At 46.4% G+C, this 23355-nt stretch overlaps 1 protein-coding gene and 1 non-coding gene across 4 annotated transcripts in view; both read left to right on the forward strand.

Moving 5' to 3' along the window:
• Positions 1–23355, forward strand: part of ASAP1 (ArfGAP with SH3 domain, ankyrin repeat and PH domain 1) — a 381790-nt gene that overhangs the window by 73606 nt on the left and 284829 nt on the right. For 2 of the 3 annotated variants that reach the window (XM_062187980.1, XM_062187981.1), the window contains exon 3: positions 14277–14403. The exons of the other annotated variant lie outside the window; for it this stretch is intronic. In XM_062187980.1, coding sequence (XP_062043964.1) covers positions 14277–14403 — 127 coding nt within the window. The remainder of the gene's footprint in view (positions 1–14276; positions 14404–23355) is intronic. 3 annotated transcript variants of the gene reach the window in all.
• LOC133758962 (small nucleolar RNA SNORA13) lies at positions 1447–1580 on the forward strand. The gene has a single exon (XR_009865858.1). It is a non-coding gene; the product is annotated as a small nucleolar RNA SNORA13 (small nucleolar RNA).

The following is a 23355-nucleotide window of genomic DNA, read 5'->3' on the forward strand; positions in this document are numbered from 1 at the left end:
TTCCCCCCTCTCATACCAGAGGAATCTGGAGATTGTCCAAAGCCAGATGATGCCTCTGTGGTTATCAGGAACCCAAGCCTTTTTCTGTCTCTCTGGTTGTACCATCCTTAGCATATTGCCTCATGATCCAGAATGGCTGCTGGAGTATTAGCCATCACATCCACATTACTTCATGCAGATGGGAAGGACAACAGGAGTCTTCTTCCAGCTAATTTAGCTTCTTTTAAGGCACTTTCCAAAAAGTTCACAAAGTAGAGCACTTCTGTTTACATCTTACTGGCTAAAGCCACCTAGCCATACCTGCTTTAGGGAAGACTAGAACATGTATCTTTGAGCTGAACACACTGACATGTCTAATCAGACTGGGGCTCTGTTACTTAAGAGAGGAAGCCTGAATGGATAGTATGTAACTGGTGGTCCCACCACATCCCAGAGTGCTCCTAGGACAGAATCTTATGTAAGAGTAGAAAGAAATCAGATAGACTGGTGTTTGATCTTAGCTCCCCCACTTACTAATTGCACTTAACCTCTCAGAACTCCAATTTCTTATCCATTAAGCACGAGGAGAATGGGGGTGGGAATTTGGCCTGGTGGTTAAGATGCTGGTTTCTATGCCTGTGTCCTGTTGTCAGAGTGCCTGAACAATTCCCAGCTTTAAACTCCAGATTTCATCTTCCTGCCAATGCGTATCCTTGGAGGCAGCAGTAATGGCTCTAGTTAGGTTCCTGCCATCCACAAGGCAGGACTGAAACTCTGGTTCCTGGCTTGAGCCTCCTGGGGGTTGTGAACATTTAGGGAGTGAACCAGCCAAGTGAGTGCTCCGCCAGTCTCTCTCTGCCTCTCAATATGCGCATAAAAATTTGTAAACTGTAAGTGAAGAGCTACTTTGCCGTTGTAATCATGTCTGTGGACAGCCTTATGTACAGTGGTGCAGTGAGCACCCGAGCATGGCTGCCTTAGTCCTTAATAGATAGGCTGTGCTGTATCACCATAATGGTTCTTTTTTCGATTGCAATATAATTCACGCAACGTGAGAGCTGTCCTTTGAAGCTATACAGCTCAGTGGTTCTTAATGTATTCCCCAAATTGTGTAAATGTCACCATGATCTAATTCTAGAACATTTTCATCACTGTCTTGCAGAGAAGCTGTGAACCCATTGGTAGTCACTGCCCATCTCCCCCAACCCCATTCTCACCCCCAGCCGAGACCCTGGTAAACACTCACTCGCTTTTTGTCTCTGTAGATCTGTTCTGGACATTTGCTATACATGTGATTTAGCCTATATAGTCACTTGTATCTGGCTTTCATTTACTTAGCATAATACTTGTGAACCTCATCTGTGTTTTAGTGTGAGTACTGCACTCCTTTTTAATGGCTGAATAATATTTCCACTTTATGGCTGTATCACATTGCATTTTAAAAATACTATTTAATAAATTTTGGTTAGCATTTGTATTGCCTGTTCACTTTTGGAAATGAGTGAATGTGGTGTCAAGAAAGGCAAACAGGGAATGCTTTGCAGCCTTTTCCGGCCCTTAGGTTTGGTATCTTCCATGCAGGAACTGTACAAGTAACAGTTAAAAAATAAATGAAATGAAAAATGTTGGCTAACATGCAATATGTGTACACTTCTGTGGGGGCACAGTGCGCTATTTCATCACATACACACTGTATAGACCAGTCAGACCAAGAAGCCAGCCTTTCCTTTTCCTTTTCTTTGTGTTTGGAGCCTACCAGCTCCTCTCTGAGTTTTCTATACAGAATGGAATACATTGTTGTGAACCACAGTGATTGCACTGTGGTATTGAACACTGGAACTTGTTACGTTTTCTTTGTGCTTTGGAATCTTTTATCCAAGTCACATTTTGCTTATTCATTTAGGCAGTTACAGGTGTTTGGGTGGTTTCTACATTTTGACTGTTATGAATAATACTGCTCTGAAGATTCAGACAGGTGTTTGTGTGGATCTAGGACGGTGTCTTTGTCAGTTTGAATCGTAGTTCATAGGCTAGATAGCTCAGAAACAACAGACATTGAGTTTTTTACAATTCTGGAGGTCAGATGTCCCAAGATTAGGGTGCCAGGGTAATTAGATTCTAGTAAGGCCCTCGTCCCGGGTGCAGACTGCTGAATTCTCACTGTGGCTGGAAATGAGCCAGACAGCTTTCTGGGGTGTCTTTTATAAGGCATTGTTCTCATGACTTCATTACCTCCCCAAGGCAACACCCATCCTCTACTGCCATCACAGTTGGGGGCTAGGATTTCTGTGTATGACTTTTGGGAGCCTCCAACATCCAGTCCATAACAGTGGAGTTGGTGGATCATATGGTAACAGTATATTTAATCTTTCTAGGAGTTGCCATGTTTTCCAAAGCTGGTACCCCCTTTTATGTTCTCCCAGCTTCTCCATACCACTTGTTACATTCCGTCTTCTTCATTGTAGCCATCTTCCTGGATGTGAAGTGTCGTCCATTGTGGATTTGATGTGCATTTCCCTAGTGATTAATGATAGTTTACCCATTCTTCGTATGCTTGTTTTCTCTTAGGAGAAATGTCTGTTCAACCCCTTTAAAAATTAGTCATTTGTCTTTTTATTGTTGATTTTTAAGAGTTTATGTATTTTGGGTAGTAGTACCTTCTCAATATATGATTTGTAGATATCTTCTGCCATTGTTTTATGTGTGTTATGTAATTTCTTCTTCTTAATAATCATTTGAAGTGGATATTTATTATCTCTGTCTTACAAATGATGAAGCTGGCGCTCTGACAGTGAATACCTTGTCCAAGGTAGCACATCTGTTAACTGTGAGGATTGTACTAGAACTCAGGAGAAGATTAACCTGAGCTGTGTTAGTTTTAAGACTAGTTTGTTAAAAAAGAGTGGTTGCTTGCATAACTAGGAAGTCCAAGGGTTGAGCAGCCTGGGGCATGGGATACAGGGGTTGAAGTGATGTTGCCAGGTCTCTCCCCTTTCTCTTGCCATCTTTTGGTTATGCCCATTCTTAGAGAAACTCCCTCATGTGTTGAAAAGCTGGTTGTCAGCTTTATCATGTCCTTTGCTCTAGACCTTGTAGATCTTGTTAACTTTGGTATCTGTCCATCCTCCATGAAGGATTCTGATTGGCCTTGTTTGAGTTAAATGCTATCTGAGTACCAGTCAGTGTGGTTTGCAGGAGTCTGGAGTACTCTGCACATTTGGGGGCAAATAATTCAGGTCCAAATAATTTGGATCCAAATAATTTCTCATACCAAATATTGAGAGAAAAGTCATTTTATTCACACATTAAAAAAAAAACCAAAAAGATATTGAAAATAACATTCAGGACCAATCAACAGTAAGTTCTCTGCTGTCCATTTAAACATAGCAATTTTGTAAATTAGTTTTTCTGTGCCTCTAAACCTCTTAGGCCAGAGAGCAAAAAGAGTAATTTTTCAAAGCAAAACAAAAACAAAAAAAATAAGAGAACAGGAGCAGAAGCTAGATGTGTCTGTCAGAAGGTTTGCTAGTACTTGTAGAGGGTTTTTTTTTTTTTTTTTTTTTTTTTTTTTTAATTAGAGCCCCTGGTGTGATGTGGAATGTTCACATCTGAGAATGATGTTAACCACGTAGCATATGCTAAGAAGAAAACTCTGCAGTGGGTGGGCAGCTTTCCTTTTTTCAAATGGAGTACTGCCCTGCATGTGACAGAATTACGGAAAAATTCTGTTCTGATACAGCTCGTTGCTTTGTGGGCTCAAATACGTGGCAGAGGAAATCCTGTTTTTGAAAAGCAACAACGGGATCCTGTGACACTCACATAGTGGAGGGTGTCCCTAACGTCCCCTCCTAGACCTCTTGGCTTATCAGTAGCTCTGGAAGCAGAGCTGGAGGCCTCTTGTTTGGGGTTGGCTGTCACACTTCTGTCAAATAGGAATTCATCCAGTTATAGGCTCTTATTGCCCCAGGGACTTCTGAGAGCATCTGCCCCAGGCTGCGGATTTTAACCACAAGGAAAATGAGGCCAAGGGAGGTGAAATGATCTGGCTGAGGAAGAGGAGCAGCTCTGCCTGGCCTTCCCTGTGGCCCCCGTGTCTGTACTGAAGTCACTAATAGCTCCATTGATGAGATTTTTCTCCTTGAATAGTATTTCAACAGCTTGGAAAGCAGCACATCAAAATAAGCCCAACTGGGCTTTGTGCAGATTAGAGAGACAGCAGCACATCAGATCACCTTTTCTTGGACTCTATATTCAGAGGTCATGTTTTTTTCAATGCTCTTTTTTTTTTTTTTTTTTTTTTTCTGCTTGATTTCCTGTGCCCAGAGTGAGCTCCACCATATCAGGGGCTGTGTCTTACATAATGGTTTGGCTTCTGATGAGTGTAGCATAATGCTCATCCCGAATACAAGTCGTGGTGTCTATAAGACCACCACAAAACACACCAAACACCGGAGTAAGGGAAAGAGCTTATTGGGGGAAACCGGACAGACTGGAGGGAAGGGGTGAAGAAGGAAAAGAGGGAGAAGGAGAGCATAAGAGAGATCAAGAGAGATCGATCTGGAGATGGAGAGAAGAGGGGGGGAGAGGGCGGAAAAGGGGTGGGGGAGAAAGAGAGAGAGAGGAGCACCACGTGTTCAGGAACAGGTCCTTTTAAAACTTTGCTGGGGGGTGGGCAGGGAAGCAAGAGCAGTGAATCCCATTAGTGTTAGGAAACTGGCGCAGTTTTAGCCTGGTGGCCGCACGGCCCAGCTACCTGAGCCAGGCTCCACCCCCATCCTAGTGGGATTCGCTGCTCCTGCTTCCCTGCCCGCCCTCAGGCAAAGTTTTAAAAGGGCCTGTTCCTGAACACGTGCTCTCTTGGTTCTTTTCTCTTGGCTCATCTCTCTATCTTCTCTCCTCTCTCTCTCTCTCTCTCTCTCTTATGCTCTCTTTCTCTCTTTTTCCTTTGCTGCCCCTTCACTCTGGTCTGTAGGGTGTTCCCCAATAAACCCTTTCCCTTTCTCCGGTGTCCGTGTGCTTTGCGAAGGCTAACGTTAAGATGTAACAATTAGGATGGGGGTGTGGCCTCCTGGCTTCCAGCAATGGCAGTGGGAGCTAGAGCCTAGGATGGTATCAGGGTATAAATTGCACCATAGATAAGACTGTGCCATTTTCCTGTCAATAGCCAACATTTATCAATCACTTACCTTTAATCAGTAACAAAGCTAAGCATATGGCATGGATTATCTCAGCTAAACCTTACAACAACCTTCTGAGCAAAGTCTTTTAAAGGTAAAGAAACTGAAATTAAGGCTAAGACTCTGTCAGGTGGCAGAGCTGGGATTGAACAACCCAGGTCATCTGAATCCACATCACCTGCTCTTAGCCACTAGAAATGGCACGAATCAAGGGTGTCCACTGAGTGATCCGGTGCCATATTTTATTCTGTTACAGATTTTGAATAGTAGGCAAATATAGGCATTCTTGGACACTGTGATACAAAGGCCAACTTAATCTTTGGAGACAGGAATTTTCTGAACAGAGTCTTTACTGCCATCCTTGAAATGTACCTGGGAAGGGTGCAGGAGTAGGAAACCTCTGGGAACCAGGACACCTAACACCAGGCTCTGGTTCCCTCAGCGACCCTGGCCCAGGCAGCTGACCGTGTGCCACTCAGTTTTCTCATCTGAAAAATGAAAGAATTGCAAAGTGCATTATTTTTAAATTCTTCCTGCCTCTTGTTGAGGATGATACAAGATCCTCTTTCCAGTCCCCCCCCCCCCCATTTAAATCTGTGCTTACTCATTCAGTCATTCTATCTATCCATAAGTATCTCTTAAGGGGCCTTGGTTCCAGTGAGTAGAAACCCAGCTGGTCTCAAGGAGCTCAAAGTCTAGTTGGAGAAATGCAAATTTTGGGAGAATGGTGTCTTGGAATAGGGCCATAAAACAGGAACATTGTAGATCCTGAAGTAGTACAGAAGTGGGCATGATTAGGTGTGGCCAGCTAACTTTGAAACAAATTCACCAAAGAAAAAGAAAAACCTAGAGGTTCTGTAAGTGTTTCTCATTTTGCAGGTGGAGGTTTCTGTTTCAGAGATAAAAGTAAGATTTAAGACCATTCACCTCTGTAGATGGCAAGTTTTTAGGGATCCTATAAAACACCACAGTCTGTCTTCACTGGCGGTTGTTTTACTTATATTGGAAATGATGTTGCTCATAAAAGAGAGCCAGTTCAATTCAAAACACATTTATGGGGTTCTCCAGGGGGCCTGTACTAGGCAGAGCCTTCTGTGGGGAAGAAAAGCCTGCAGGCTTTGGACTCAAACCCACTGAGAACTTTTCCACCTGTTAACGTGTGACCTGGAGCAGACTGCATGTGAGTCCTCAGAAAACAGGCCACCCCACCAGGTTACTGGGACGATTCAGGCAGTGGTGCTTGTACAGTGCCGGACCTGGGGCTCCCAGGACTGTCCCTTAATTCCTGGGAGATGTGGGTGATACAGAGATGGATAGGAATTAGTCTCAGAAATACCTGCAGCTCCCTGCTAATGGCCTGGAAAGATGGCCCATGTGCTTGGGCGCCTGCTACCCACATGGAAGACCTGGAAAGAAGCTCCTGGCTTCTACCTGGGCTGGCCCCAGCCATTGCCGCCATCTGGGGAGTGAACCAGCAGATGAAAGATCTCTCTCTGTATCTCCCTCTCTATAACTTCCGACTTTCAAATAAATAAATCTTAAAAAAAAGAGAGTTCCCCAGAAAGAAAAAAAAGATCATGCACAGATTCCAATGAAGAACTGTCCTGCTGATGTCTGTGGTGGGCCCATTCCCCGTCTTTGCTGAGGGTGCACAGCGCTGTGGCTGATTCCCTGGGCTGTAAATCTCCCTGCTCCCTCATGCTCTGCAGCTTGCCAACGTGCCCTCCAACTGCAGGTTTCCCTGGGTAGAAAATGGGGATATTATAACAATACCAGCTGTATACAGTTGCTGTATTAAGTGAGGTCATGCCTGCAGGGGCTCAGAACAGTGCACCAGGGAGATACAAGCACCAGAGAGTCAGCTGACAACTACTGCTGTTTATTTACAGGACAGAGCAGAAATATACACCTGAATTCAGTCCCTTGATTTCTGCTCCTTGAAGCTTTGGGGTTCTCAACATTTCTGCCTGACTCTTTTTCCCCCACCTCCATCAAAAAGAATGGTCAGGGAATTGGGAGGTAGAACAGTGTGTGTGTGTGTGTGTGCGTGCACGTGCAAACCACCCATTTTAGCGGTTTTACTTGGTCCTTAAGTACATTTGGGACTTGCATAGGGATTTTGTTATGAGACATTGCGTGAGTGCACTTGAGAAACACTCATACAAAGAACATGAGAAAGGCATGCTTTCAGTCACGTGGAATATGTCAGCGTGAGACCTGCAATACAGCACACGAGATCAAACACAGCCCTCCTCCTTCGTGCTCCCCAGCAGTGCTCTCCTGTCCTCCCTGACTTCATTAGGATGGTAAAAACCAGATTCATAAGTGATCAGGTGAAGTAAGGAACTATGGATGTGTCGTTTGCCTGGGTTGGGATATGGGTCTGACAGAGTTGCACTCTGTGAGCTACAGTATGACAAAGAGACCAATTCTGCAGGCAGTGGAAAAAGCACTGGATTTAGAGTTTGCCAGGCTCAGGGACTTAACTTGCAGTGAGATGTCATTGTATTTCAGGTTCCATTCCTGGAACATTTGCATATCGGGGCTATTAGGTGAATGAATCAGACACTGTATACACAACAAGCAGACCAGTGCCTGGCCTAAAATTAGAGCTCAGAAAGTTCTACCCCAGATCCCACCAGCCTCAGGTTTCTCTCCGGTAAATTTGGAATAATTTTTAAAAAGTATTTATGTGTTTGTTTGAAAGGCAGAGCAAGAGACAGAGAGGGAGGTAATTATGCTTACTTTGTAAAGTTGTCAGAATTAATTTAAAGAAGGGTATGTGTTTCAAAATTCTATACTTAGCCAAGTGTCTGGTACAAAGCAGGTGTTGGTAGATACTTTGTTTTTGCAGAAATATGAAAATTTATGTCTCCAAATATGACTTTCAAAGTTCCCATAGTAGTATCAGAAAAATACCGTCTACTTACGATGTGTGAGATCTGCTAAGCACTGGATGTTCCTTATCTCATTGAATCCTCAGAACTCTGAGAGACAAGTACTATGGTTGCTTCCATTTTATAGATGTGAAAACTGAGATTCAGAGAAGTGAGGCACTTTAAAGGCTGACAGACGTGGCAGAGATATGAGCTTGTCTTATTTGCAATTCAGCCTCACTCATGCTCCTGCAAAATAAATGCCCAATTCTCTCTCTCCGTAGTTGACTTGCTCAGCATATCAGGTACAGGAACTGTACTCTGTGAAAACAGGCTTTTATTTTATAAACTCTTCACATCTGATCTTGATCAGTATTCATCCTATCAGACTCTATTATTTACTTTTTTAAAGATTATTTATTTGAAAGGGTGAGTTACAGAGAGGCAAAGGCAGAGGGGGGGGGGGGAGGGAGGGAAAGAGACAGGGATCTTCCATCTGCTGGTTCACTCCCCAGATGGCTGCAACGGCCGGAGCTGCGCCAATCCTAAGCCAGGAGCCAGGGGCCCAGGGACTTGGGCCATCTTCTACTGCTTTCCCAGGCCCCAGCAGAGAGCGGGATTGGAAATGGAGCAGCCGGGACCAGAACTGGCACCCGTGTGGAATGCCAGCACTTGCAGGCAGTGGCTTTATTTGCTATGCCACAGTGCTGGGCCCTATTATTTACTTCTAAAATGCAAAACTGTTTCTAATGAACTTGACCTCACAAAGGATACTTAGAAAAACTAAGGTTGTCAAGTCAGTTTATTCTCAAATCCAAGCTCCTAGACCTTGGGAATCACTGTGCAGTTTGTCCTTCCTCCGCCAGGTGACTAATGTACAGGTGTGTCACGTTGTGGAATGATAACGCAATGTGTGTATACTCACACTCCACATGGAAGGGGACTCAACGGGAAATTGTATTGGTTGGCTCTTCACTGCACATCAGTGCGTTTGTCCACATCTTCTATTCCATTCCATGCAGCAGCCTGAGGCAGTTTTTAGTATCACCCTAATTTTGCAGATGAGAAAACAGAGCTTACAAGGGACAGAGCAGAGATCTAATACAGGTCCGTGTAGCACAACACACGTCCTCTTCCTATGCTTCCCCACTGCCCCGTCCCAGGAGGGCATGGGAAATCTTTGATGAACACCATCGCTGGCCATCAGTGGGTCTCAGACCTCCAGTAGTTCCTCTGGGGCTTAGTAAACGCCCCTATCTTCCCCCCACCATGTCTTCACCCCTGACTGTTGACAGACGGCAAATGTACCCCTTTGGTTATCAGGCAGATGGGAATGAGACTTGTACCTGGAAGTGTCAGTCGAGTCAACTCCTTGATGACAGCGGAGGCAGTGATGCAGTCGTTGTCCCGAAGCTGCAGCCACCACTCTGGTCACTGCTAGGACCCCTGTCTTAGCCCCCATCGGCAGGGCTCAGATAGGTCACAGCCGTGTGGACCATAAGGATTCTATAGTCTTTGAGGAGGACTGTACTGATGACAACAAAGATGATGCTTTATATAAAGCTGAATGTGCGCAAGTACAAGGATATGCGTGTGTTTCCTGGCTTCCAAATGGTTGCTGTATATTTCTGGGCAGCTCCACGCCAAGAAATCCAGCACTGAAGCTTTTCCCTCGTCAGACTTTCAGACACCCAGAAATGGCTTTCAGGGTATTTGAGAAAACGAGAGGTACAGATGGTTTGCACTGGGGCATGGTTTCAAGTTTAAAGAGGATTAGGGCCTGTGAACCCCAGAAATGGTAGGTAGAGGTGTGAACCTTTGAAATTCTAATTGCAGGCCAGTCTGAGGAGCTATGTACTTAGCAGTGCACAATATCTCATTGTTAGCATTTTCCTTTCTTGGCCCTTGGAGACGGGGAGGAGCAGATCTATAACATAATCTTCAAATGAAACTGAAACAGCGATTGGCGGCAGGAGCTTGGGCTCTCTGGTGAATTCAGTCCAGAAAGAAATCCCTGGCTGTTTACCATTGCAGTGAGCTTAGCTAGTTGTGGTGCCTTGATTTCCTCGCACCTGTGGAGCTGAGTGCATACACAAATCAGCCCCAGCTTGGGGAGATCTGTGTGGCCTTTTTGGCAACCCATCCCTTTATTTTACAAGTGATGGCACCAAGGTCCAAAGGTAACAGTATCAGTTATTAGAAGAGAAAAATCCAGAACACAAGGCATCCTGGAATCAGGGCAATTATTCACTGACTCTAGGCTTAATCACAGCTCATATTTATTGTCTGTTATGGGCCAGATACAGAGAATGTCAGGAACTTCCAGCCTAGGGGTGGTGACAGGTGCTAGAGGACAACTGTGAACAGAGGGAAGACTAGAAACAAAATGCAAAAATCAAAGTCTGAATGTATTTATTTGCAGCCTACAGAAAGGTACGCCATCTTGGAGTGCAGAGAAGTCTAAGTGCCTGGTGTTTTGTTCCCAGTGCTTTGTGGAGTACATGAGATTACTGAGGCTCAGGGAGCTTAGGTACCCAAGCTAGTTGGGGCCATATTTGCCCCGCGTCATAGAACTTTCCAGATGCAGGAAAAAGAGGTAGGATTTTCTCCTGGGTGGCCCAAGTTCCTGTCTACAACACAAAAAGAGACTTCCAGGTACAGCTCTTCCACTGCCTGTTATCTCCACCTGGCTCTCTCTCAAGGACCTCAAACTTGGTTATGTCCCAAATCAAGCTTTTGAGGCACGAGTGAGGACAAGTGGATGCCTGTTTATTTGTATACTGTTTTTTAAGACTGTCTCTCCAAGTAGGTTTCTCAGCACTTCATGTTGCTCCTGGAGAGTATTTATCCATGTGCATTCATTCCCTTACAAGATACCCACCTGCAGCATGGCCCCACGGAGGACACCAGTGAGTGCCTCACTGGACCTCCCGGGAGCACAGTGGCGCAGTACTGGGAGATAAACTCCTCCCACTTTGAGTGGCACAAAGCACAGGATCTTTTTTTTTTTTTATTAAACTTTTATTTAATGAATATAAATTTCCAAAGTACAGCTTATGGGTTACAATGGCTTCCCCCTCCCAAAACTTCCCTCCCACCCACAACCCTCCCCTTTCCTGCTCCCTCTCCCCTTCCAATCACATCATGATTCATTTTCAATTCTCTTTATATACAAAAGATCAGTTTAGTATATATTAGGTAACGATTTCAACAGTTTGCCCCCATATAGCAACACAAAGTGAAAAAAAAAATACTGTTGGAGTACTAGTTATAGCATTAAATAAGAGTGTACAGCACATTAAAGGCAGAGATCCTACATAATATTTTTTAAAAATTAATTAATTTTCTATGCCGTTTCCAATTTAACACCAGGTTTTTTTTTTTTCATTTCCAATTATCTTTATATACAGAAGATCGATTCAGTATATAATTAGTAAAGATCTCATCAGTTTGTACCCACGCAGAAACACAAAGTGTAAAAATACTGTTTCAGTACTAGTTATAGCATCACTGCACATTAGACAACACATTAAGGACAGATCCCACATGGGATGTAAGTACACAGTGACTCCTGTTGCTGACTTAACAATTTGACACTCCTGTTCATGGCGTCAGTAATCTCCCTAGGCTCTAGTCATGAGTTGCCAGGGCTATGGAAGCCTTTAGAGTTCGCTGACTTTGATCTTATTCCGATAGGGTCACAGTCAAAGTGGAAGTTCTCTCCTCCCTTCAGAGAAAGGTACCTCCTTCTTTGATGGCCCCGTTCTTTCCACTGGGATCTCACTCACAGAGATCTTTCATTTAGGTCTTCTTTTTTTCTTTTCCATGGTATCTTGGCTTTCCATGCCTACAATACTCTCATGGGCTCTTCAGCCAGGTCCGAATGCCTTAAGGGCTGATTCTGAGGCCAGAGTGTTGTTTAGGACATCTGCCATTCTATGAGTCTGCTGTGTATCCCACTTCCCATGCTGGATCTTTCTCTCCCTTTTTGATTCTATCAGTTAGTATTAGCAGACACTTGTCTTGTTTGTGTGATCCCTTTGTTTCTTAGACCTATCCAAGCCATCGAATGTGAACTGAAATTGATCACTTGGACTAGTGAGATGGCATTGGTACATGCCACCTTGATGGGATTGTATTGGAATCCCCTGGCACATTTCTAACTCCATCATTTGGGGCAAGACTGATTGAAAGCACAGGATCTTGTCCATTGTCATTTAACTCAGGTAACAGCCTCCTGGGCTGGGGCCCTTATCTTTCTCTTCAAGTGAGGCGGCTGAGGGCTGAGGGCTGCCTGTCTGTGTGGCTCTCCTCCCTCATTCTTCTTGTTCAGCATGTCACCTTGTCAGAGAGGCCTGTCTGCACATTCCTTATCCTGTAGCAACTCCATCACTGTGTTCTTATTTACTCCAAGCTGTAGTGCGTATTTGCTGGTTGTCTGCTTCCGTACTCAGAGCAGTGACATTGTTGTGATTGGATTTCCAGGGTGCAAAGTAGGTGCTTGACTGTTGACTGTGCTGATGCATTTTGACAACCACCTGGCACCATGGTTGGGCCCAAGGCTAACCCCTGCCTGCCTTTGGGTAGTCGGTTGTAGCCAGGGGTGAGGACCTGAAGGGACACTGTATCGTACAGGATGGCAGAGCTCAACCCGGGGAGGCCACAGGACCAGCCTTCAGCCCAAGGGGCTGCTGTCTTCTGTCCTATTGGCTCCACTCAGAGCTAAGCTTCCTAAGTGCCTAGCTTTTTTTCCCCCCTCTTTTCTTCGTTTTAAAATGAATTTCATCTGCAATCAGTAGCGAGAAATTAAAAGGATTCTTGGGACTAAGTAGATTTAGTTTTAAAAAGCTGCAGGGCTGGAGCTGCAGCATAGCAGTAGAGCCGCTGCCTGCAGTGCCGGCATCCCATGTGGGTGCCGGTTTGAATCCCAGCTGCTCCACTTCCCATCCAGCTCTCTGCTTTGGCCTGGGAAAGCAGTAGAAGATGGCCCCTGCACCCGCGTGGGAGACCTGGAGGAAGCTCCTGGCTCCTCACTTCAGATTGGCGCAGTTCCCGCTGTTGCAGCCATTTGGGGAGTGAACCAGCAGACGGAAGGCCTCTCTCTCTGCCTCTATGTAACTCTTTCAAATAAAGACTTAAATAAAAAACATTTTTTAAAGCCATCTGCTGGGGCTGAGGAGCGCACGCATACTTTCTCCGCGGAAATCTGGCATCTGCGGAGCACCATCCGCGCCTCGGGGAATGCCTTTTACACCCCCTTGACAGCGTCCTTCCTCCAGGTCTTAAAAATAAGGCGCAAATGAAAGATGAGAAAAATAAAAACCACCTTTCATTCGCCTTCTCCCAGTGTTTTAGCGACCCAGGCACACTGCACGGGACTAGCCTTCCAGATGCGGTGAGCGGCGGGCGAGCGGGCAGCTGCTAGCCCGAGCCGCCGAGCCGGCTCCCCGCCCCTGCGCCCCGCGGCCCTCGCAGCAGGAGGCGGCTCTCGCGGCCTCGCTTCCTGCACCCACACGGGACTAAAAAAGGACGCGCACAACTTTTTTGGCCCCCCCTCTCCTCCCCACTCCCCGGCAAGAACGCGTTAACGAGCTCTCTGAAGTAAGCGCGCCGGGGGCGGCCGGCGAGGGCCGCGGACGCGGGCTTCCGGAGCCCCGCGCACGCCGCGGCCGGAACGAGGCCCGCGAGGCGGCGCGCGCGCGCGCGCGCGGTGCGGGGGCCGGGCCGGGGGCGGTGCGGGGGCCGGGCCGGGGGCGGCGCGCGGGCGGAGGGGCGGCGGCGCGTGCGCAGAGCACTTCCTTGTTTGTCCCCGTGACTGGAGCTGGAAGCGCCGCCCGCCCGCCCGCGGGAGTGCGCGCCCAGTCAGTCAGTCAGTCAGCCGGGCCCTCGCGGTCGCCTGTCAGGTTGCTGAGGAGCTAGGCGAGTCGCCCGATCTGCCCCGCGCGCGCCGCCCGCCGATCCCGACCCCTCTCCCGCCGCCGTCGCCGGCATGAGCAGAGGGAGGCGGGCCCCTGAGAGCCCCCTGCCTCGCGCGTGGCTCGGAGTTTGAAGGGCCCCGCGCCGCTCTCCGCCGCTCTCCCACACCCCCGCCGGACTTTTCTTGCCTCCGCCTCCGGGGACGCAGGCCGGGCGCCGGCGGCGGGCTGCGGCGGGGCGTTCATGAGCCGCCGGGCGGCCCGCGGCCCCGGGAGCCTGCGCCGTGACTCACCCCGCGCCCCCGCTTGTGTCTCGACCCCCCCGGCAGGATGCCGGACCAGATCTCCGTGTCCGAGTTCATCGCCGAGACCACCGAGGACTACAACTCGCCCACCACGTCCAGCTTCACCACGCGGCTGCACAACTGCAGGAACACAGTCACGCTGCTGGAGGAGGTAGGTCGGGCCGGGGGACGCTCGCGGTCCCCGCCGGCCGCTGCAGGCTGGCTCTGCTCTCCCAGCCCCGGGGCCGGGGGAGCCACGCCCCTCTGGGACCCCCCCCCCCCCACGCCCTTGTCCGAGTGAGCCGGGGGCTTCAGACGTGCCGGTCCCTCCCCACCCCTAGGTGCGCAGCCTTGCCGGGGTCCTGCGGGTTTCCAGGCCCGGGCACTGGCCGCGGGGAGAGGACTGAGCGAGCCCTGGACAATCCGAGGGTCGCGGAAGGGGGAAGTCCTCTCCCGATCTTGCACACTGCCCGAGGGTCTGGCAGTCTGTTGGGCGCTTCCACATCTTCGTAACCCTCCTGTAACCCGCCAAGTAGGTAGCATCAGGCCACCGAGGGCAGAGAGGCGAAGCGGCGTGGCCAAGGTCACTAGCAAGGGACTGGGAGACGGGCAGCGAATGCGCCTTTCCACGGCCCAGCCGCGCCCGCCGACCCAGCTGCAGAGATAAGGGCCGGTGGAAAAATCCCAAAGGAATGAGGAGCTCAGGCTGGGATTTTCTCCGCCCCAGGACTCCTCCTTGCTAGTCCTTATTGCGAACAGCGCAGGTGAAAAGAGGTGCGTTTGCAGAGATCCCCACCTGGAGATTGCTGGGTCTCTGGGCTGCTGCACGGGCAGGACTTGCCCGCAGGGCGCTAGCAGGCTGTGAAGGGAGGTCTGGACGAGCTGACCAAACCGGGAGTAGCGAGGCCTAAGGCTGCAGAAAGAACTGCTCCTCTCCTCTGGACCACCCTGCGCGAAAGCAGTGGGGTGTTTGGGGGCTGGGCCAAGGGCAAAGCCATTCCTTTAAAATTGTAAGTGAATTAACAGGCTGGGAGGAAAGGTTAGGTAAGGAGGAAACCACAAACCCAGGAACTACAGAAGCCTCTGGAAATTCAATTCAAAATAGGGCATTTGCCCTGCAACTCAAGACCCCATCCATAGGTGCCATCAAGCATCACCCACTCACCCCCAACAAGCCAGAGCTATCCCACCTGTAAAAGAAAGCACAGGGCGGAAGTTAGGAAGGGGCATGGATTTCTTCCGGTGGGTTATTGTGTTGTGTGAGGTTTGGGGAAGCACTTTCCAATTTCAGCCCTTTATGGACAGCCCTCCATATCATTGGGATGCTTGGGTTTCTGTAGGCAAATCGCTGTTGATGTGGGTTTTGATACCTAACGCTTGGACACAGGCAGAGCTGATAGAAGGAAGCATGAGGGTCCTAAATGTTAGGAGGAGAGAGAATTCTGTTAGTGCTGGATCAGGTCTTGTCTGCCTTCCTCGTGCTGTGAGCCACTCTGAATGTTTCACTCTGCTTGGGGATGCTTCTAGAGATCTCTTTGGAGTCAGTGTTGGGTGAGTGAAGTGAATTTTGAAGTGGTTGGAGAAATGCCACCTAACTAGGTTTTGTTTGAAAGCCAGAAGTAAATGGATTTTTTTTTTTTGTCTTTATAATTGTCAGTCTGTTGCTCTGAGTCTACTGCTGTCTTAAATTAAACAGAGTTGCCAGGTATTCAGCCCCATTATTGATCTGTCCTTCCCTTAATTGTGGTAAATTGGAACTTACTGACCTGGTGCATTTTCCATCCTTTTTCTATATTAATAGTGTATGACTCTAAAAGATGTGACATTGATTAGACTGAGTGTTTATTTTCTTTCTAGATAAGTTCTTCATTGCCTGCTAATAGAGCTGCCAGTTAGTTTAACTTTCTGTTTCTGCACGTTCAGATAGTGTTAATGTATTTTGCAGGGTGTGGTAAGGGTATTTGGTGATGCTAGGTGTTAGGAGAATGTGTGCATATTTTGCAGCAATTCCTAGGTCAGGGTTAGTGATAAATGACACACACCTGCTATTGATCTTGCTAAACATAAGAGTAAATGCAACAGATTTGTGTATGTGTCAGTGTGGAGAGCAGAGGAGGAGGAAAATTCTGTTTAGCAAGGTTGGGAAGAAAAACAGATTTAAGCATTAAAAAAGTGTGGTTACTTATGAACTGGAGAAGGAATTGGAGCAAGGCTAGAAGTTCAAAAGTGTCATGTTAGAGTGCTTTGGTGATTCTCATGTTTTAAGAAATACAGCAGTGAATGTTTCATGCAAGATGACACAATAATTTTGTGGTTCTTTTTCTGAACTAGAATGAAGTATTGGGTTAAGGCATCATTCCCCCTAATCTGCATATTTTAATTCTTGAATCCAATTCTGGAGGTGAGACTCTGAGTGGTTACATTTTGCATAAGTGTGCAGTGTATGCCTTAGTTTCTTACTGGTGGATAACCAATACAGTTTGAATTTTATTTTTTTATCCCTGATCTTACAAGTATGGAAGGGAGTATGTTATAAATAATTAAGTGGATCACAATTCAGTTTTTCAAAAACATAAGGCTCAAGATTACCACCCCAAATATAAGGAAAAATTTTGGGGCATACCACAAAATCTTGTTGGCATATACTTCACAAGTGAGATATTTGGAAACTTGAAGAATGTGGCTTGTGTTATTTTGTGGTTATTCGTAGGAATAGAACTTTTGGGTACTTTTTTGGTGATGTGGAAACTCCAGATAGGAATTAATTTGGGTAGTGTGGAATTCTCTCAATAAAAAAAAAAAAAAAGTCTCCTAGTAATTAAATGCCTTCCAGTTTATGACCTTTCCTGCTGTTTGGATTACTTAGGAAAATATATGTAGCTCAACCAAAAAACTGTTAAATCTTCAAACCTAGAACCCCAATGTATGATACTGTCCCTTTCACTGTGTTTCCTTGGCAAAGAGTGTGCTGTGTTGTGCAGATGTTAGTGGTTTTATTTAAATCTCCCTGTGATGAGCACTCTAGGCAATGGATCAGAAATAAACGGTAAGAGGCGGTAAGAGTTTATGTCTGGGCTTCACCTCTAGGGTCAGAGGCCAGGCATGGCTCTGGGCATCCCAGTCTGCCTGGCACACAACAAGTGCCTTTGGGAGGCAGGAATGGATTGGCTGGTATCCTGCCAAAGTTTCATCCTGGTGTGTGAGTATTTTCCAAGGAAAAAGCCAGTGTTTTGCCTACTCAGCAACCAGAATACACTGATGTGTGCCATTTTACTCGTGACCACTTGGAAATTATGAGTAAGGAACTGGGAGATGACAGAGTTTTCCTGTTAAAGGAGCAGGCAGGCCTTTTGGGACCCCTGTGAGGAGTGGCTAATACTTGTGCCTTTTGAAAAGGAGGGAGAGTCAGCATGATAAAAGCAGTTCTGTGAGGTGAGTTAATGTTGGGCCAGCACTTAATTTTGGTGACAGTGGAGGAGGTGTGGTGCCCCATTTACTGAGCTTCTGCTCTGTACACGGGCCTGTTGCAAGCACATGGCATGCACGATAACATTTAACCCTCCTGTGCACTGTGACAGAGGGATAATTATTATCTCCGTTTTACAGAGAGGGAAATTGAGGCCCTGAGAGATGAAGTGATTATCCTAAGTGGCTAGTAAATAAAATGGAGTTGGTAAATCCTTCAAGCAGTTCAGACAGAAAGCAGATGTCTTATGAATGTTTTCAGGGACATTTTTCATGGCATTGGAGAGAACATCAGAGGCTTCACGATTATTCACCTTCTAATCTGAGTCTCAGGAAACAGGTCCTTAAGTTTGTTAGAAGCTTAGTGTTTCTTCATGCCCACATTCCTGTTCTGTGCTCTCACAGCTTTGGGTATTGGTTTTCAGAGTTAATTGTGGTGACTTATTGGGATATAATCTATGAGCAGCATTTGCTCAGCACACTTTTGTGGAGTATCTGCCATGTACAAGTCACTTTGCCAAGCTCTGTTTGGGGTATTGGATTGTATTATAGAGAAGCTGATGGTCTTTGAGGAAGAAAGAAGTAAGACTGTAACTCTTGGGGCCGGCGCCATGGCTCACTAGGTTAATCCTCCACCTGCAGTGCCGGCATCCCATATGGGCACCGGATTCTGTCCCAGTTGCCCCTCTTCCAGTCCAGCTCTCTGCTGTGGCCTGGGAGGGCAGTGGAGGATGGCCCCAGTGCTTGGGTGCCTGCACCCGCATGGGAGACCAGGAGGCACCTGGCTCCTGGCTTCGGATCGGCGTAGCTCCGGCCGTAGCGGCCATTTGGGGGGTGAGCCAACAGAAAGAAGACCTTTCTCGCTGTCTCTCTCTCTCACTGCCTAACTCTATCTGTAAAAAAAAAAAAAAAAAAAAAAAAAAAGGACTATAACTCTTAATAAGGTGGGGAAGGGCAGTTACTATGTTGGGGATATCTACTAAATCACTCAAATCACCCTCCAGTCAGTAGTCAGATTGTTGGGTTCCTAGAATGTGTGAGATCTGGAGATACAAAAGTAAATAACTTGGCTGTCAAAGTGTACAGTCTGGAAGTTTTCTTAAGAGAGCTGGTGATCAGTAAGTGGGGCTGGCATCAGAAGCTTGTCGTAATATATGCAGATGATGTATTCAGTTCTTTTTGAAGCCATAGAAATGTTTGAAGAAATGAGCGAAGACATGGAATGTAGATTTGTTATCAAAGCCTCTGTCACAGTAATAATAACAATACTCATCAGTTACTAGTGTTTCTGTGATGTGCAAGCCCTGTGCATGTTATTATTTAATGCTTATCTTTACCCTACTATTATTTTCATTGGCCACAGTTTATAGGTGAAGAAATTAAGGATTACAGCAGTTAAGTATTTTGCCCAAGGCAATACAGCTAGTAAGTAGCCAACTTGGGAGTTAATTCCATGTCTGGAGAGTGCCCATGCATGCCAGTCAGACTTCATCTGAATGTATGTCTTCCTTTATTCTCCATGTAAGTTTGAATTTTCATCCACATGCTTTTGAGTGTCTTCTCTGAGGCCAATGACTGCAAGCCATGAGTATTTGAGAAATGCAAAGTCCTCAAATACTATTCTGTGGAATCTCACACGCAGGAATTCTGTGGCCAGGGCTTTATATCTCGATCAGCAGCTCTCACTGTTATCTTCAGTGCAACCACATTAGTTCTTAAATTTTGAAACCTGGTAAACTTAATAGGGAGTGCTATTTAAAGCAAGGAGCTCCTAAACATGGAGCCCAATGATTACTCTTGAAAATATAGTCTTAAAGAGAAAAAGAAAAACAAACAAACAAAAAAGCCTTCTCAAAAAATATTTAGATAAAATCAAGGTTGGCCATTTGGTAAGGTAAAATAAAAATATATGTTTAGGTCTATCCCTGACCTCTTTAAGAGTAAATAACAAAACACAAACCTTCCCATGGTGCCACTGTCATCTCTGTGGTCCAAGCCTCCAACCCAGTCTGGAGTGACTTAAGGTGAGTTTTCTCTGGCATACCCAGCAAAAGACAGTGGATGAAAAATGCTTTTGCTTGTGGAACTGAAAGAAGAAGGGCACTTCCTGAATGTGCTAGAATGCTTTCTTTTTAGAAAGCACAAACCAGTTAGCCAAATAGATAGTCTGTTCTGAAGCTGTTTGCTCTTCATCTACATCTTTGAAGCTTGAAAAATATTTTCTGAGTCTATCATCTTGTAAAAGCCAATTCTGGTGGCATCCTTATTCTTCTTTACAAATGGATAATTCAAGGCTTTGAGAGGTTAAATGACTTGGCCAAGTAGAAAGCAGGAGACTTGGGCTCTGAATATAAGCTCCCTATTTTGAAAAGCCTTATTTTTTCTATATTTCACTTTTATGCTTCCTGTTTGCTAGTTTTTCTGTCTTGTAGGACTCATGAAAAAAAGCCTTCTATTAAATATTTTTCTCATCTCTGCTTGGCTTCTAGTGCCAAAGGGAAAGAGTTTGGGAGAGGGAAGAAAAAGGAAAAGACAATTGCTTTTCTCTGTTCTTCTGAGACTACTTGTGGGACCTTTCTTTGAGTCTTTGCCATTTGTGGTGAAAGACAGCATTGCCAACAGTCCTCCCTGGGCTGGGAAGAAGTGAAAATGGCCTTGTGGCTTCCAGCTCCACCCTGACATACTTAGTCTGGGGCTGCTGACCAACCTGTCTTTGCCTGTGAGCTGCCCACAACCCTGGCTTAAGAACCACTGCTGTTGGTTGCAGTTGCCATAGGGCTCACTGGCTGCCTTCCAGCCCCCTGCTCATCCACTGCCCTGCCTTTTTTTCTTGATGCTTGTTGCTCAGGGAATTGCTAATTACACAAGCTGAAGGGACCTTGGAGAGTATCTAGTCTGGGGCTTGCCATACTCGGAGCCTGATCTCCAAGAGGTCCATGAAAGAGTGGATGGGGTCTATTAGCCACTCACAGTATTGCAGAAAAATTAACAGAATCGCCTAACAATGAAAAACTGTCATGATTTTGGTCGACATATATTAGTTTGGTGGTAAAGCCCTGTTTGTCTTCCACTGATCAGAGGCTTGGATTGCCAGTGGTTAATGCCTAAAAGTAGGAAAGCTAAGTATCATGTCATTCATGTGATTGGTATACTAGAGGCACCCTTCAAATTTTGTATCCTTGTGGGGAAAGCTCATGAGTGATGGGGCCCCATACAGGTCTAGTTTAGTCCTATTGCTTTCAGATGTGGAAGCTGAGACCTAGGGAAGGAAATGATACAGGGATTTGACTTCAGGGCTCCTGACTCCCAACTCAGGGATCTTTAAATTCTGCTCTCCAGCAGGGTTATGGAGCTCCTTGTGCATAGTGGGGCAGTCTTCTCCAGTACCACTCCTTGGAACTTTCTTCCAGGCTGAAGGAGGAGAGGAGAGTAAGACTGAAGTTAGGTTCCTGATCTTGTGAGCCCCGTTTGCTGGTATAAGGTATACTGTGCAAAGTCACAGTGGCCCACCCCGATGTCAGGCCAGCAGGCTCTCATCAGAGACTGTGGTGTTGGATACTCAGATACCACCAACCTGACCTTTGCCTTCACTGTGTATGAGTCCAGGGAGCCTCAGAGAAATGGTTTCCATTTTTGTAACCTAGTCATTTGGGGGACTGTAGCCAGATCTTGGCTTTGGCCATTCCCACATGTATTATTTAAACTTGAGGAAGTGTTGGGGTTGGAGACCGTGTCACTTCACGTCTAAGCCTCCATTTCTCATTTCTTCATTTGATAACTAAAGAGCTTTGCTTTTGAGTATAAAAGGCATAGTGCATGTCAGGTACTCATCAAATGACTTCATGTGCTGGCAGAATATGGCCCCGTGAATGTCAAGGACTGAGCTGCTCAGAATAGTCAGCTCCCTGGGGTGGGGGTGGGGGGGGAGGGAGGCAGGCTGGAGATGAGTGAAGTTAGAAGTGTTACTCGATGGAACAATGGACAGGCAAGAATTCTGTCCACCGTGGATCAGTACTGACATTTGAGTTGAGGAGGGCATAGTACCATTTGCTAGGTTAATTGGAGCCCTGTTACTTTTTCTTTTTCTTTTTCTTTTTCTTTTTTTTTTAAGATTTATTTATTTATTTGAAAGGCAGAGTTACAGAGAGATCTTCAATCCACTGGTTCACTCCCCAAGTGGCTGTAGTGGCTGAAACTGGGCCGATCCAAAGTTAGGGGCCAGGAGCTTCTTCTTGGTCTTCCCACATGGGTGCTGGGGCCCAAGAACTTGAGCCATAGCGAGAGCTGGATTGGAAGTGGAGCAGTTGGGACTCAAACTGGCACCATATGGGGTGCTGGTTCTGCAGGCAGCAGCTTTACTGGCTGTGCCACAGCGCAAGCCCTGGAGCCCTATTTCTTGTAGTGTGTGTTGGACAAGTTGTTCAGCCTTCCTGTTTCTTAATTTCCTCATAGCAGTAGTACCTACTTCTTAATGTATATTTGTGAAATGTGTACAGCAGTGCCTGGCATGGTTATTAGTCCATAAATGATTGGTCTTATTAGCCTCATTACTCTTCCTGTTTATTGTTACTACATTAGACCATGGAATTTGTACCTGACAAGGCAATACTGTTAGACTCACTGGGAAGGGTAAGTGATGAGATCAGGTGGCAGAGCCCACTGTGTGTACTTCAAGGACGTGATGCACAGATGGGACTAAGGGGAAGACTGGGACAACACCAAACACTGACCATTCTGGGTCAAGGTTGCAGCCAATTTGATCTGAAACAGGCTGTCAGTGCAGTGTAACTGTACTTAGCCCTTGGTTGGTGCTACTCTCTGAAGTTAGGGAACCAGTGGCCAATGCTGCCTGCTCAGATCTAGGCCAGCCTGATGGGCTGTCCCGGCACAGCTCCTCTGATTCTTCCTGCTGTGTCTGTGTTCCCTTCCTTAACGCATCAAAGTGGGAGAGTGCTGCCCTTTGGGTTTGTGCTGGGGCTTTGGGGTCTGAGCTTGTTTCTTCCTTACGTAACGATGTGCAGGTATTTGATTTTGTTCATTGGTGGGAAGGTACTGGGGAAGTATTTCTGCCTTGGTCCTGACAGAAAAGAGGCAGCTAGATTATGTGCTTTGCTGATTACAGCTTGAAGCACTGAGACCACAAGGAATTCTATTTTGGTTTGGAGGCAAGAGCCTTGAAGCAAAACCGATCTCTCCTTGAGTTGGCATTTCTACATTCTCCGTGGCTTCTTTCCAGTGTCAGTAAAATGAGTTTTAATTACTTGTTGGGTAGGGGTTAGGTCAGATCATGAGGAACTTGATTCTACAAGACTTTAACAAAATCCGGGAGTTCCCAGTGGGCTCTTCCTGGCCCAGAGCACTGTCTGAGCAGCCTGTGTCATGATGCTGGTTATGACCGGTTACCTAAGAACTGAATTTCAGTGCTGAGGCTAATATAATTTTTCCCAGAGAACTGGAATATGTGTTCCTTTGATAAAGACAGCACCCGATTTAGCCACCCAGAGGTTAGGAAAACAAAATAAACACCTCATTCACCAAGGGAGGTAAAGCCCAAAAGATGATTGTGTTTTGTTGTAATTATTGCAGAAAAAGTGTTGGCTAAGTCAACGAGGAGCCGTAGATTTGCCTTGGATTGGGGGAAATATAAGCCTTTCCCAGC

Source organism: Lepus europaeus, chromosome 4 (genome assembly GCF_033115175.1).
Source record: "Lepus europaeus isolate LE1 chromosome 4, mLepTim1.pri, whole genome shotgun sequence".
In the NCBI taxonomy this organism is placed as follows: domain Eukaryota; kingdom Metazoa; phylum Chordata; class Mammalia; order Lagomorpha; family Leporidae; genus Lepus; species Lepus europaeus.